General features: G+C 41.2%; 1 protein-coding gene across 5 annotated transcripts in view; it reads left to right on the plus strand.

The window, feature by feature from the left end:
• The first annotated feature begins 2,774 nt into the window (after nucleotides 1-2,774).
• The window catches only part of STX17 (syntaxin 17), a 35,191-nt gene continuing 23,866 nt past the window's right edge, over nucleotides 2,775-14,099 (plus strand). The window contains exons 1-2 of one of the 5 annotated variants that reach the window (XM_055798593.1): nucleotides 2,775-2,933; nucleotides 9,003-9,184. In XM_055798593.1, coding sequence (XP_055654568.1) covers nucleotides 9,062-9,184 — 123 coding nt within the window. In that variant the 5' untranslated portion in view covers nucleotides 2,775-2,933; nucleotides 9,003-9,061. Of the gene's footprint in view, nucleotides 2,934-2,998; nucleotides 3,155-4,320; nucleotides 4,476-6,924; nucleotides 7,021-7,767; nucleotides 7,908-9,002; nucleotides 9,185-14,099 lie in introns of those variants that run through there. The other 4 variants (XM_055798594.1, XM_055798596.1, XM_055798595.1 and 1 more) reach the window with 4 other exon arrangements.

Genomic DNA, 14,099 nt, shown 5'->3' on the forward strand with positions numbered 1-14,099 from the left:
TTACATGAATGACGTAGTGTTTTGCATAGTCATTTTTCCCTTGAGGAAATTTGGACTTCTCTGAAGTCACTGCTGGATTGTCTGGGAGATCACATTAGCAATGGCAGCAGAACTGGACAGTCAGGCATGAATGTCATGTTCATAATTAAATGTGACAGGAGCTCTTCAGATGTTGCCTGTTAGAACTCACAAAAAAAAAAAAATCTTTCTTTTGGAGAATATCCTTGGGATCCTACTCCTTCTTTTGCTGCTACATAAGTAGACTTCTTGGTCATCTTCTGCAGTCATTAAGTTTATGGAAAGGAAAACCTGAGTTTAATCTTGCAGTTGTAAAACCACCATATCAGGCCACACAGAACCTCTACCAATGTATTCTGCATCAAAATTGCAGCTGTGTATGCCCGAGCTACACTACATCTTTGAAAAAACTCTCAATTTTTTTACCAACAATTTTGTATTGGTTCAAAAGGTTCACAATTTAATCCTATTGCAAATTAAGATTTGCCATATTTTTAGTTTAATTTTTTTTCTTAGTTTTGCTTTCAGAATTTTGTCATTTTCTGAAAGCCAACACTGCTTCTACTCCTCAAACATTCCTAACCCAGACAAGTACAGCTTATGACAAAGATACCTCTTCACCTGCACTGGATTATGCTTTAAAAATATCTCATATTAATGCACATTCCCCACACGTTTTGTAACTTTCTTTTGGACTCTTTCCAATATTTAACATCTCTTTGAAGTGTAAATGCCCAGACTGAATGCATTATTTTGATAATGGCTTCATGAGTTCTGTAAACAGGGGTAATAGCCATTCCAGTTGTATTTGATGTTCTGGGTTTGCTTCATAGTATTAGTTAGCAAAAGCTTTTTTCTGGGAGCTCATATTCAACTGCTTATGTACTATAACGTCCAGGTCCTCTTCAGCATTGTCTCATGCCAGTCATTCTGCCTCAGGTTCCAGGTGTGGCTTTGGGGCTTTGCCTTAAATCTTACCTCTAATTTGACTGTCTTCAGGGGAGTATTTTTACAAGTGAGACAATCTTACAAAGCAATTCAAAGGAGTTTATCTAAGTGACCTGCCCTTACCTTTATTTACAACAGCAAAGTAGTGATTTAGTATTTCTGTCTAGGTAATTTCTAATAGTACCAGCCCAAGAATAACACCACCCAAAAAGACAACCTTCTGACAAATCCTAACTTACTTCTCTTGAGAACTGTCAGCTGAATCGCTTCTTATGAACGGTGCAGAATTTGCATTCCATGCCTCATGTATGAGAACAGCACACTGTTCTACCCCAGATGGAAACTATTACATCAACATTATTACCTTTCTCAACCAAACTTAACTTCAAATGCATTTAATCAAATCTTTTTCATAAGTGTGTTGACTGGCGTTTAATTATTACCATTTAATGACTGTATCCCATGTCAGCACTTCCATGATTCTGCCCCATATCCATGTCAAACTGGCTATGCTAGGCTGTGTCATCCTTTTTACCAGTTTTTAAGCATATGTTCAGTGTAAGCTTTTTTGTAGTACACTGGCATTCCCCAGTACTCCACTGTCATTCCAGCAGCTGTACTGTGAGCAACAGAACTAATAAAGACACTGGAGCCAGTGGATTTGGATCCTTTAGCTCCATAATAAACTTAATTACAATAACTAGAATTTATTCTCCATTTGCCTTATGAAAAACCCATCTAGCCGTCTGGAACTATGTATTTGCAAAGTGTATGGCTAATGTATTGGTTGTCTGGCTGATTGCTGCTAACAAGAATGTGTAAGAGCTGAGTTTTTTGCTTGCTCTTCCTTTGCTGAGGAAACAAATTTAGGCTTATTTCAGTGACATACCAACTTCCACAAAACTTACAGGACTGTAATGACTTTCTCTAAATTAGATTGGAACTGGTCAAAAGTGCACAGAACGACAGACAGATGAACAGATAATGTAAATCTTGCTCGGAACATCAAAATCAAATTTGCCTTTGGTAATTTGGAGATCTGAAGTCCGTTCTATTAACGCTGTTGAGTTCACTGTAAAAATGTTTTATTTTAATAGTGGTGTAATATAGTTGCTCTACAGATATTGCCAGGTATCCAGACAGTTTTTCACTTCTATTTAGAGGTGATAAAGTGCTCAGGAGTGATACCAGGCTACCCTTGGGTACCGGTCGTACAGCAGCCAGCGTGCCCGCCGGGAGTGAGTGCTCTGCCAGCCACAGGCTCCGTGGGGTAGGACCCAATGACCGGTGTCAGACACAAACAGGTCACAGTGGTTTTCAAAATACAGGTCAGAAATATCGTATAGATACTTATTTTCTGAACACTGTTAGAAACAGCGAAGGTTAGTGAAAGGTGAAAGGAGACTCACTGGCATGGCCTGGTTGACATTTGTCCCCCACATATCGATGCCAAGGGTCCCACTTGGCAGTTTGGTATTGCCTAAATTACCTGTCAAGACACACAAAAATGTTGGTAGTGGGGAATTTAAGAAAAGTTCTTAAAATTATCCCGGCAACCTCTGGCTCTTTTTTAGAACAAGAAATTTAACTTTTCCCTCCCGATGAGCCCTTATCCCAAGAGGCTCAGTGCTCCCTCCCTGGCCGGGGCAGCTTCTCCTCCGTCCCCCTGCGCACCGGCCCCTTCCCGCACCCGGGGCCACGAAGGGCAGTCACCGGGCGGGTGGTGGCACCGGGGGGGGTGATGGCACCGGGCGGGTGGTGGCACCGGGGGGGTGATGGCCCCGGGCGGGTGGTGGCACCGGCGGGTGATGGCCCCGGGCGGGTGGTGGCACCGGCGGGTGATGGCCCCGGGCGGCGGGCGGGGGCTGGGCCGCCTCCCGCCGAGGGGAGCCCTGCACGCCGGCTCCCGCCCAGCGTCCCGGGCCGCCGCTGGCCGCGGGCCCCGTCTCGGCACAGCCGCCACCACGGTGAGGGGCCGCGGGCGGGGCGGTGGGAGCTGCGGGGCGCGGCGGGAGGGGGCGGCGGCTGCCTCGGCGGCGCGCCGGCAGGGCGGGCAGCGGGGCCGGGGTGGCTGCCGGGCGGCCGCCGGCCGTGGCCCGGCTCCTTTCGCTTTCGCTTCCCGCGCCGGGGAGGCCAGAGGAAGGCTCCGGCGGGCCCAGGGCTCGGTTCCCGCGGACGCGGCTGGTCGGTAGGTGCCCGTAGCGCGGCCCGCGGCGGGGAGCGGAGCGCCGGCTTCCCCCCGGCCCCGATCCCCGGCCCCTGCCCCTCAACCGGGGCTGCGGCGGGCACCGCGGCCGCCGCCCGCTCACTTGGGCCTTGCGGGCCGCTGCCGCAGGCCGGGCCCTGCTGCCGCGGGCGGGCCCGCGCCCCTCGGCCGCCCCCCTGCCGTGCCCGGGGCCGGGCTGGCCGGGCGCGGGGGCTCGCCCGGCTAAGGGCCGTTCCCCTCCACACCAGGCCGGGCGCCCCGGAGCGGCTGGGGGCGGCCGAGCCGTGCGGGTGCCCCCGGAGCGGCTGGGGGCGGCGAGGCTGTGCCGGGGCGGAGGTGGGGCCGCGGGCAGGCGCAGGCTGCCGTGCCGGCGGGGAGCTGGGCCCCACCGGGGCTTGCCACACCAGCTGTGCTTATTACTGTTTTTTTTAAAGAGTAGAACCACAGTGTGACGGATTGTTTAGCCCGGCGTTCCCCGAGCTTTTAAAAGCGTAAGTAAGGAAAAAGAAACTAGCATAGTTCGCTTGAAGCCTTGATGTAAGACTTAAAACCTTACTTTATTCTTATGCTTCTGCTCTCTGCATGCACCCCTTGCTTTTCAGGGGTGAAGTACAAACTGTTGGTTGCTGGGCTGAGACCAGAGGCATGGTTCAATAATACAGAAAAACCAGTGTTGGGGTGCTGATGGCAGGTGGAACAGCGTTGCAGCTGCCTATTGCAGGTGTCAGTCTACTATGGACTCGCTCTACCGGTTCAGCATTGGTCAAGAAATGTTGATGTGTTAGTCATCAGGTATTTTCTGCCATTCTGCAGCTGGCGTAAACATGTAAAACCAATACAAAATGCCTGTCATCTGCTCTGATTTCTCAAAATGCAGTCATGTGCCTTTGCCTTGCCTGGGTCAAGTTTGCCTTGCCGCGTGATCCCTAAGCGCACAGAGCTGCTAGGAGCCACAGCCGGTTACCCACAGCTGCTAATTCTGCTTGTTCTGTGGGAGATCCCCCACACACGGCTCTTGATCCCACTCAGTAGTTTCATGACACATTGTGAACACGCTGGGGCTGGTGGCAGTGCCGTATCTCAGCCTAACAAAGCTGTTTTCCTTTGGTTCCTTTTATAGCCGAAAGAGAAAGATGTAATTCAGACCCAAAGTGCAGTTTGTCTGTAGTCTGCCACAGGAGCGTGTTCCTCACTAATGACAAACCACAGCCAACTCAGCAATAGCAAATACTCTGTTGCTGCAATTTTGGGGCCAGCACTACTCTTAAGAAGTGTTTCGGGTCATCTTAGTGAGAAAGCTGCTGTAAGTCTCTGTATTCTAGCATCCAGATTCTAATTTATTTTATTTGCAATGAGAAAAAGAAAAAGCTTTTTTGGCTTACAGCCCTTAAAAACAAGGCATCTATGCTGGAAGTACTTTTTTTAGTGGCAGTGGTTGCCTAAAACGTATGTGAATTAAAATTAATTATGCACGTTAGATTGCATTTCCCTGGGCAAGCAGAACTCTTCACATTTATTCTGCATTTGTCCTGCCGTATTTGAGTGGAGAACACCAGGCAGTTTAACGAAAGTTCATGAGCTTTGTTTTAACAGCATTTACTGAAATTTTTGACCAGAAGGAATACTTCTGACTGCAGCTATGTGACTTTGTTCTTTCTATGCACTGCCACACAGTAAGTGGAGATTTTGTGTTAGTGTCAGAATTAAATTCACAGTTTTACTCTTTGGAATTGGATACCTTAAGATTCTTTTACCCCTTAGAATTATATGCTGAATACGAGTCTGAGAGTGCTGTTGCGGTGAAGGACAACCACATTGTGGGCTGTGTTAGTAAACGCAGCTGAGGGACAGCTGGTCAAGGGAGTGACTCTTCCCCTGTGAGACTGTCAAGGTGGTTAGGGGACTGGAGCACTTGATATTCAAGGAGAAAGAGAGAGGTGTATTTGTTCAGCCTTAAGAGGAGGTGAAGGAATGAGAGATCTTACTGCTATAGGTGGGAATCTGTAGAGTCAGGCTCCTCTTGGAGGTGTATGACGGTAGGATGAGAGTAATGGATGTAAGCTGGTTTAGCTACAAGGAAGGTTTTTCCTTGTTTTGTTTGCTTTTAACCTGGAGAATGGCCAAGCACTGAAGGGAGGGGGTCTAGTGAGTGTGTGGAGCGTCCATTCATGGAGGTGTTAGAGCTTGACTGGACAAAGGCCTGTGCAACCACATCTTAATCGGCTTGTACTGGATGGAGTATGAAAATCCCTCCCCACCTATGTGGTACTGTTATTCTGCGATTACTCAAAAAACCCAGGCGTTATAGCATTAGAAATTTGTTAAAGTTATGCTTGGGGAAATACAAACCCCATAAAGTATGCAGGAAACATTAGATTTTCTTGAAATTGCATCTGGAATGAACATATGGTCATCACAAAAACTTGTAATGTAAATGTAATTTACCATATTGTGTGAACTTAAAAAAAGGAAGACCTTGCATATTTTCTTACTGGTAATTTATGGCTTGGATTTTGTGTTACAAAAGCTAGTATACTGTTGGAAAACATTAAGCAGGAGACCTGATGACAATGTAAGTTTTTATATTTCTTTCTTAGTTTCTCACACTTACTGTGCAGTGAATTTTAGGCAGCAGTGCTTTAAAGGGGCTCATAGACATTTTCGTGAAAGCTAATTTACTGTCTGGGAATTTTTAAGGAGAAGAAAGTGACTGTTCAGAGCCATGCATGCAGCCAAATCTTTGAATTTAAAACTGTTCCTTATTCTGATTACCTACTCAAGACACACGGCTGTTGGTTACATTACCTCCGCTTTCACAGTGGTCCAGTTTGTAAGTAATCTAAACTGTCAGTTTTGGCTTTTAGCAATCTGTAGGTGTCATTAAAGGTTAAGGACAAAATTATGATGGATTTAGTTTAGTCTCTGCTGTATTTGTTCTAAGAATGCGCTGTGGGTTTCTGTGATTTCACGTTGTGTGGTAAGTTTGAAGAATTTGTGTCATTGCTTCTTCAGGGTGGTTCAGTATTAAAGAAGAGCATGACATAGCTACTAAATATCTTTAAGGAACCAAATTTTAATTCTAGCTCAAACTCATGGATTAATGTATAAGATGTTAGGGAACTGAATGTATGTTTGAAGAGGAGGCACTGCAGTTTGGAGTATGGTGCTTTTTGTATTTTGCTCATTGCAAAAAAATCAGATCTAGGCTTAAAATGGAGTTCAATTGTGAGATATGAGGGGCTTTTTCAAAAGTGTTAAGGACTGTAGTGACCAAATGTAGTAGAAAAACCGGTGTATTTTTTAACATCTTGCATTTAAGCTACTGTTTTTAGAATGGTGGAAAGAGTAAGTCAGCACAGAATAATTAAAGTTCTTTTTACATCCCCCCAAATCTGAGGCTACCCACTGCATGTTTATTTGAAGATTTGGACAAAGAACTATTAATATTAAATGCCTTGGGCTAGAAGAGGATTTATAAGACTGATAGTATGTCTCTGTAATTTGAAGTAGGGATGATTTAGCAATGATGCAAAGTAGCGATGACAGCAAAGTCAGTATTTCCTTCAGAGGTTTTGAAAAAGGAAAAGGTGTATCTGTAAAGCCTTAAAGACTGACTTTCTGTAAATTGGTCTTCTCTCAGTAAATACTGTTTTCCACAGTTTTCAGTTTCTTTGTTGGGTGGGATGGGCAAAGGAGAAGTCTTCTGTTAGCATTGCTTTCTTTAGAAAAACACAACATTGTTTTATTTGCAGCTGTGTTGGAAAAGGTTGTTACCGAAATCTCGGAATGAAGAACTTATCGACACCAATGTGATGTAGATAAGCAGACACTTCTTTATTGACAGCCGGGTGCGTGAGTGAGTCCTCTCACGATCAATGCACGCCAGGTCTCAAAATCAGACACCATATATAGAACTTGCTCATACATATTCATTAAATATTCATGCACAATCATAATATTTCCCGTAAATCATTAACATATTCTCCTCCCGTATCCGATTCTGAGCTTAGAAAGGTCCAGAAATGGGTCTGGGGTACGATTTGGGTAGGTGGTATATGAGTCGGTGGTCGCGATCTCCCCCTGCCGGAATTACCTTTTACTAAAGTTCACGGTTTCTTGGCAGGTAACTACAAGTTGTTCCAGTCGACTCTCCCCAGTTCCCATTAATCCTATATTCTGACATTTCAATACACTTTCTACATACGGAAGACTAGTTAACTACAAAAAAACCCTTTCAAACCCTAAATTTATTACCTAAGTTTTAAACACTGATTCTAGCCCATTCTTCTGGCCTTGGTACGGGACTGTACAAAGGATTTCATAACAGCTTTTACTGTGCAAATATATTTCTTATCCCTCTATATTTCTATTAAAAATTATTTTATAAAATCAAATAAAGTCAATCAATCTTAACTTATTAGCAAATCTGTAACAAGGTGAGTAATCTGGGATTGTTTTCCTCTAGAAACGCAGCTTCCCTTTGCCAAAAGTACTTCCAGCTTTCTCACTGGCCTGATGAAAGATGCTTACCACTTGGCTCCTGTGAAGTTGAGGGAGATTTGTACATACCCTCCCTGCAGCCTACAAGTGAGGGCAGTGACGGAACTTTGAGCAGTTCAGTTGAAGACCCAGTGCTGTCAACTGGTGTCTGCCTTCAAGTTCTTTCTGCCTGCAGCAATCACAGGTCTCAGAAAAACCTCAACACACTCCTTCTGCACTTTCACACTGGTTAGACGTAAGAAAAATAATGTTTGATTTCACCGTTAATAATATGTTTGGCTGTGTGAAAAACAGGAAAATCTTTTAACCTCTTACATTCTGCTGTGCCTCATCTGTACCAGGAGGATTATTCTAGTTTAATTATTTAAAATTAGTTTGGTTACTGGAAGAGGAAAATTGGGGAAGGCTTCTGATGCAATTATTGTCGTAGTACAGGTACTTTCATTATAAGCAAGATAGCGTGTTGTCTTGTTACTGACATTTGTGACAAAACTTTTTCATAGCTGTCTGCAGCTTCAACTTCTTGTTTTTGTTAAAAAAGGAGTATACAGAAAGAAAATCTCACTTAAATAACCTCTGTTTATACAGTATTAAAACTGAAATTGTCTCACAATAATTTTTTCTTTCCCCTTGTGCATACTCAGCGTTATATTACTCATATACTCTGTAAATAAATGCTATTGTATGCAGTTCTACATATCTTTCTTTTAGAGAAGTGAAACTCCAAAGTTATGTTTCATGCACATGCAGGGAATAGAATTCAGGCTGCTGATGTACTACTGGTCCTGCAGATAATTTCAGCAACTGTTTAACCCCGTTGTTGGTGATGCCTTAGTCATTTTCAGTAGGGGACAAATGGAATTTGGAGTGCAAATCTTCGTTCAGGAGCTCTTACTCTTTCTAGGAAATGGACTTCCAAAATTGATTTTATTTTGGTGTTTTTCCGGACATGTTTTACAACTTTTAAGATGATTCAGAATGTAAATTGGCAAAAATTGAATGCTGATCAAGCAAGACATCTAACTGGAAGGTTTTTTCAAAGGCTTTCATCATTATATTGCAAAGCATGTTTGCATCTGCCTTAATTATTAGTTGGTTTTTTTTTTGTTAGTGTTAAATTATATCTATGAAAAATGATCCCCAAAGCCTGAAAATAAATGGAAACAATAAATTTAAATGCAAATACGGTATCCATATTTTGAGTAGTTAATGCTGGTCCACTGTGATTTTGAAATAGATGTGGTTATTGGAAAGACTGATTTACCTTATTTTGCTTTAAGTGATTCTAGATGACTACATTTTTGTAAGTTTGTAATTCTTTGGTTTTTAGGGGTTTCTACCTTGGTGAAGGTATACTGGACAAGTGTTGACTTGAAAGCTGCTTTTAGGATGTCTGAAGATGACGAAAAAGTTAGACTCCGTCGAATTGAACCTGCCATTCAGAAATTCATCAAAGTGGCCATTCCAACAGATCTGGAAAGGTTAAGAAAACACCAAATAAATATTGAGAAGGTTAGTGTTCACTTTTTGCTAATGTAGTTCTCTTTACAGTATAGAAGCAGTCACACTGCAAGTTTACATAGAGATTAAAATGAAAGGTTGATTATGAAATGCTTTAATTCAAATTTGGCTAAAAGTGAAAATGTTGTGTTGTCTGATAATTCAGTGTATACAAAGGCCTTTACATTTGTAGTAACTGGTCAATCTACAGAGTGAGAAACATTACTGTTTTGTGTTAAAAAGTTACTGTAAGGAAAGCAGCCTAATATTCTTTATTTTTAAGCCACAGTGGTTTGCTGCCAACTGTTCTGAGTAACTTACTGTTTATGTGTATCTTTTTCTTTATATATTTTAAACTGAGTTGAGAGAAATAGAGAGATTGAATTAAGGAAACAGAAGAAGAATGGTATCAGGATTGTAGCATGTTTATAATGCTTCTTGTTGACATTAGCTCACAGTTGATAGTGAAACTGAATGTGCTTCCAAGAAGTTGAATTCTTTCATACACTGTGGCAGTGCCTGCACCGCTACAATAAACGTGCCTAGGACAGTTGTCTGGCATGAAACTGGCTATGTCCATATTATTAAATCCTCATGTGGTGCAAAACAGGGTGGCTGCATGCACACTGCTAATGGGGAGTAGCCTCTCTTCTGTGTTTATAACTCCTTAGCTGTTCCCGGGAGCTCTTTATGCGAGAGTGGTGTTTGGTATGGCCAAGGATGGTTCTAACAATTTAACAGCACGGATAACCAGGTTTCAGACCTGAAACATTCTCAATCTGTGTTTATTAGTACCAATATAGCATGTGGAAACAGAGAAATTGGTTTATTGAGGAAGGTGGTAAGAGATTTACTAAAACAGGTGACACCAATAAAAAAAGGAAGAGTGACTCAAACACACACAGTCATAATATCAACATTGCAATGGAAGTTTTGAAATGACCATACAAGACATTTGTTTGGAAAAGACTATACTTACCACCACAGAGAATTCAGTGACGGTGTCTGTAGTTCTGCACATTTCTGAAAAAGTGTACATCATATTAATTTGACTAGGCTTATTCATGGTGCATAAAACCAAGTGTATATGTAAATCTGGACATTTTTTAATGCCTTGGGAAGGAATGAAGCAGTTGGGAAAAAATAGGTGAACATGATTTTGATTTCCTGAAAGGTATGATCTGAAGGGTATGTATAATGTATTGTTGAAACTGTTTTGCATTTTGCTGTTGTCATTTGTTCACAACTTTTACCATAACTTTACTGTCACTTTACCAAGTGGGTAACCTTTTGGGTGAAATTTTCCATGCCTGGTTTCTGCCACAAATAGTTTGGTGATGGGGTAGAAGGGAAAATAAGTCCGTGTATTTGTTTCTGAGAACATAGTCAAGAAATATGTTGTTAAAGTGATAGTAATTTCTTTTAATAACAAATAATTAGTTTAAATGGTAGTAAGTGATTGATAGTGTGGTGATAATTTCTTTCCAAAGTAGTGATGTGTTGAAACACTTAGATATTTTTGTGGGGTGGTCTTTGTTCAGACTGTACATTTTGCTGTGCCTCTAAAATCTGCTGGTTTTTGGCCAAGATGTACAATTCTGAAAAAAAAGTGGTTTGCAGGTATTTAGTAGATACTGGTAGAACTTCACCACCTGAAGTTTACTAAAGATTACCCAATGCTAAAGGCATGCTCCTGTGCTTAGAAATTAGCAGAACTCATTCCTGGAGTTGCTAATTTGATTGGTCCTGAATCTGAGAATGAAAACAGAGATGATTTTCTGTGTTGCCTTTGTCTCATCTTCTTACTTTCCCTTACTTGTGTGCAAAAGGATACTTCCTGGCTCATGTAAATAAAGGATAAAGAATTGGGTGGGGGGAACTTCTGAAGAAGTACCTGAGATGGCAGGTGAAAGTGCAGAAAAGGTGGCTGACCACGGAACAAGAGAAAAACTGTGATTGAGGAAGACCTGGGGCTGCTGGGACTAATGGTGGGAGGTAATCATTTGACTTTTTCCTGATAAAGGTGTAATAAGGATGCAGAAAGGATATGAACTGCAATATTCACAAACTGAAAAGTGTATTGGTATAATATTTGCCAGAAGCAATACCTTCTGAATGAGATGACCTATTTTTTTCAGTTACAGCATGTTGTTTACTCTGTGTTATTCCGTATTTGTATAATTAATTTCTTTACCTAGATGCCAGCTGATTCAGCAGGTTTTTTGCCTTGGAGTCAGCCAGTTTGGAGCAGCCCTGTCTGTAGTGGCTAGGAGTGGCTTTCTGTTCTCCAGCTTCTCCCACAAAGAATTGAGTTACTTTGCACTGCAGCCAGAGTACAGAGGAGTCAGTGTTAGCTTGCTTTTGAGTGAGATGATGGGGGAACAAGGAGCCTCAACTGTTAACTTGCCCTGGACAGATGTACACTGTACATGCATGGCCCGTACCTAGCAGTGACCGTAGAGCTAGCTAAAGGCAACTAGTGAAGGATTTGGAGGTGCTTGAGGAAAGTAACATAATAACAGCTTTTCCATGCAAGTTGTTCCATTGAAACAGAGACAGTCTTGGTAGACAGGTTGTTCCCTTCTTTCTCTAACCAGAAGTTGCACTACTGCTTGTGGAAGCAACATGCATTTGTCATAATACAGCAAGAGGGATTTCTTGGTTGCAGAGAGGTAGAGTTTTGGGTCTGTAGCTGGCTTATGTTAACATTACGTTAAAAATTCTATCCTTGGGGCAGCACTCCAGTTAATACCAACAGCATCAATGAGTGTGGAGCAGCGAGGCATACCTTTCTTCAGAGTCTTGAGGAAGGCATCCAGGAACAAAGGGGTGTAGTCAATAAATACCCACAAAAGGGTAGCATAAAAGCTACAGTTTTGCCTGAAAGGAAAACCACAGGTGGTCACTGGAAAAAGGTAGCCTGTTGATGGGAGCGGGGAGCTGACCTGCCACTACAGAATGGAAAATGATTAGCAGGGCACACTAGCAGTACACAAATGGTTTTGGTACACTTTGAAAATAAAGATAAGCTTTTGATATGTGTAAGGCAGTAATAGCAAGAGACAATGGAAGGGGTGGACATAACTTATGCTACTTGCTTTTTATTTATTTTTTTTTGTAAGACGACTACTTTACACAGCTAAATAGATTCTTTGCTAAGTATTGTTCATATCCGTAAAAGCTCCCTCAGTTAGGGTATATACATACCCTATCAAGAAGCTTCAGGACATTGGGTGATGCAGTGAGGAACAGGGACATGATCAGTGATGTGTAGTACTTAACAGTGTGAGAGATGATCTTGGGAATTGCTGTGTTTTGCAGAACCTGGTTATTGAGGAGCTATGGGCAGTTACTGGTTGATCCTGCTGAAAATATTTTATCTATTTAAAGAATAATTACACTGTATCTAGCCAGTTAATGTTACCATGGTTCAGGGAAGGGGTGAAATACGTTCCACTCAATTCACCCATGTCTTTACTGGTCCAGCAACTCATCTGCGTGAGGCATTCCTGTTTTGCAGACAGAAGGGAGATTGTTGCAAAAACAGTTTTCTGTGTCTGGAAGAAAATGCAGAAAATATTAGCATTTGGGATAAAATGGGTCGTTAGTTTAGTTCTGATCTAGCACTTTGTTCAAAGCATGGTTGGAGACTCATGCTTAGCCAGAGTTTAATTATAGGTAATGGCATTCAATGACCACACTAAAATGCCAAGATGCTTGATTGAGTAGTTGAATTTTATATTTTAACTGTTAAAAATCTGATGCAATCTAGAAGTATCTGGTTTGGACAGTCCTTGAGATTTTCAGGTTGTAGGTAGTATCATTGTGAATGATCTTTTCAGTCAACATAATAAAAATTGTATACCAGAAAAATCCTTAAATAATTGTAAACATAATTGTTAACAGCACTTACTCTAGAACAACACTTTTATGAAAGCAAGAAGTGGTAGCAATGTTTAGTATAGGTTTGTCTTTCTGATTTCAGAATACTGTTAAAAATTTCTGTGTCCTCAGACAGTATAAAACCTGGCAGATTTGATATTTGAGTTAGTAATTAATCGAATTATTAGAAACAAGTAACTATGGATAAATTATTTAAATAATCAATTGGTAACTATGCCAGAAGGTATTTAGCAGTACTGAAAACTTCAGAACTTCTTTGTTATTATAAAAAATATGACACAAACATTTATGAGAAGTAATACATCTGAGTATAATAATAGTTCATAAATGCCAGATTCTTTAAAAAGTCCACACTCAGTGTAATGTTCTTTAAATTTGAAAGTTTATCGTTTTTTAAAAATACTTTTCTGACTGTAAGAACTATAAATACTCCAAAATCTACTCTATTGATAGATTTATGAGAAGGTGAGAATAAAAATTTTCGGGATTTAAAATCTGTCACTAGATAGTTTTAGATTATCAGAACACTAGCAACTAGTTTGGTTGAATTACTTCCATGATAGTTTGCATTTTGTATCTTTTACATGCATTTTAGCCATAACGAATGTGTTACAGAACTTTTATGAGCTGTCAGCATCAGCAGTTTAAATGGTTTTCTCTAAAATACTTTTTGTAAAATTAACTTTCAGCCATGTAAACCAAACATCCCTAGAGGTAAAAGGATAATTTTGTAGAATCTGATCCTGTTTATTTTACAGGCTACTTTTAAGCAAAAGTCACTAATTACGTCAAATTGCTTAGAGCAGCAACATTATTTACTTATGATGAAGCCAATATCTCTAACCTCGTTTCATGAATATTGATTTAAACCTTCGGTTCCAGAGATAGTCCAAACAATTAATCTACTAAATCACTGTTTGAAGAAACTATAAAATCAACATATAATGAAATTTGACCTTGAGTACACCTTTTCAGAGGAAGTGGCTACCATAAGTCCATCATCATTGCTTCTCAACTATTTGAG

This window comes from Falco peregrinus, chromosome 3, assembly GCF_023634155.1.
Source record: "Falco peregrinus isolate bFalPer1 chromosome 3, bFalPer1.pri, whole genome shotgun sequence".
Classification (NCBI taxonomy): domain Eukaryota; kingdom Metazoa; phylum Chordata; class Aves; order Falconiformes; family Falconidae; genus Falco; species Falco peregrinus.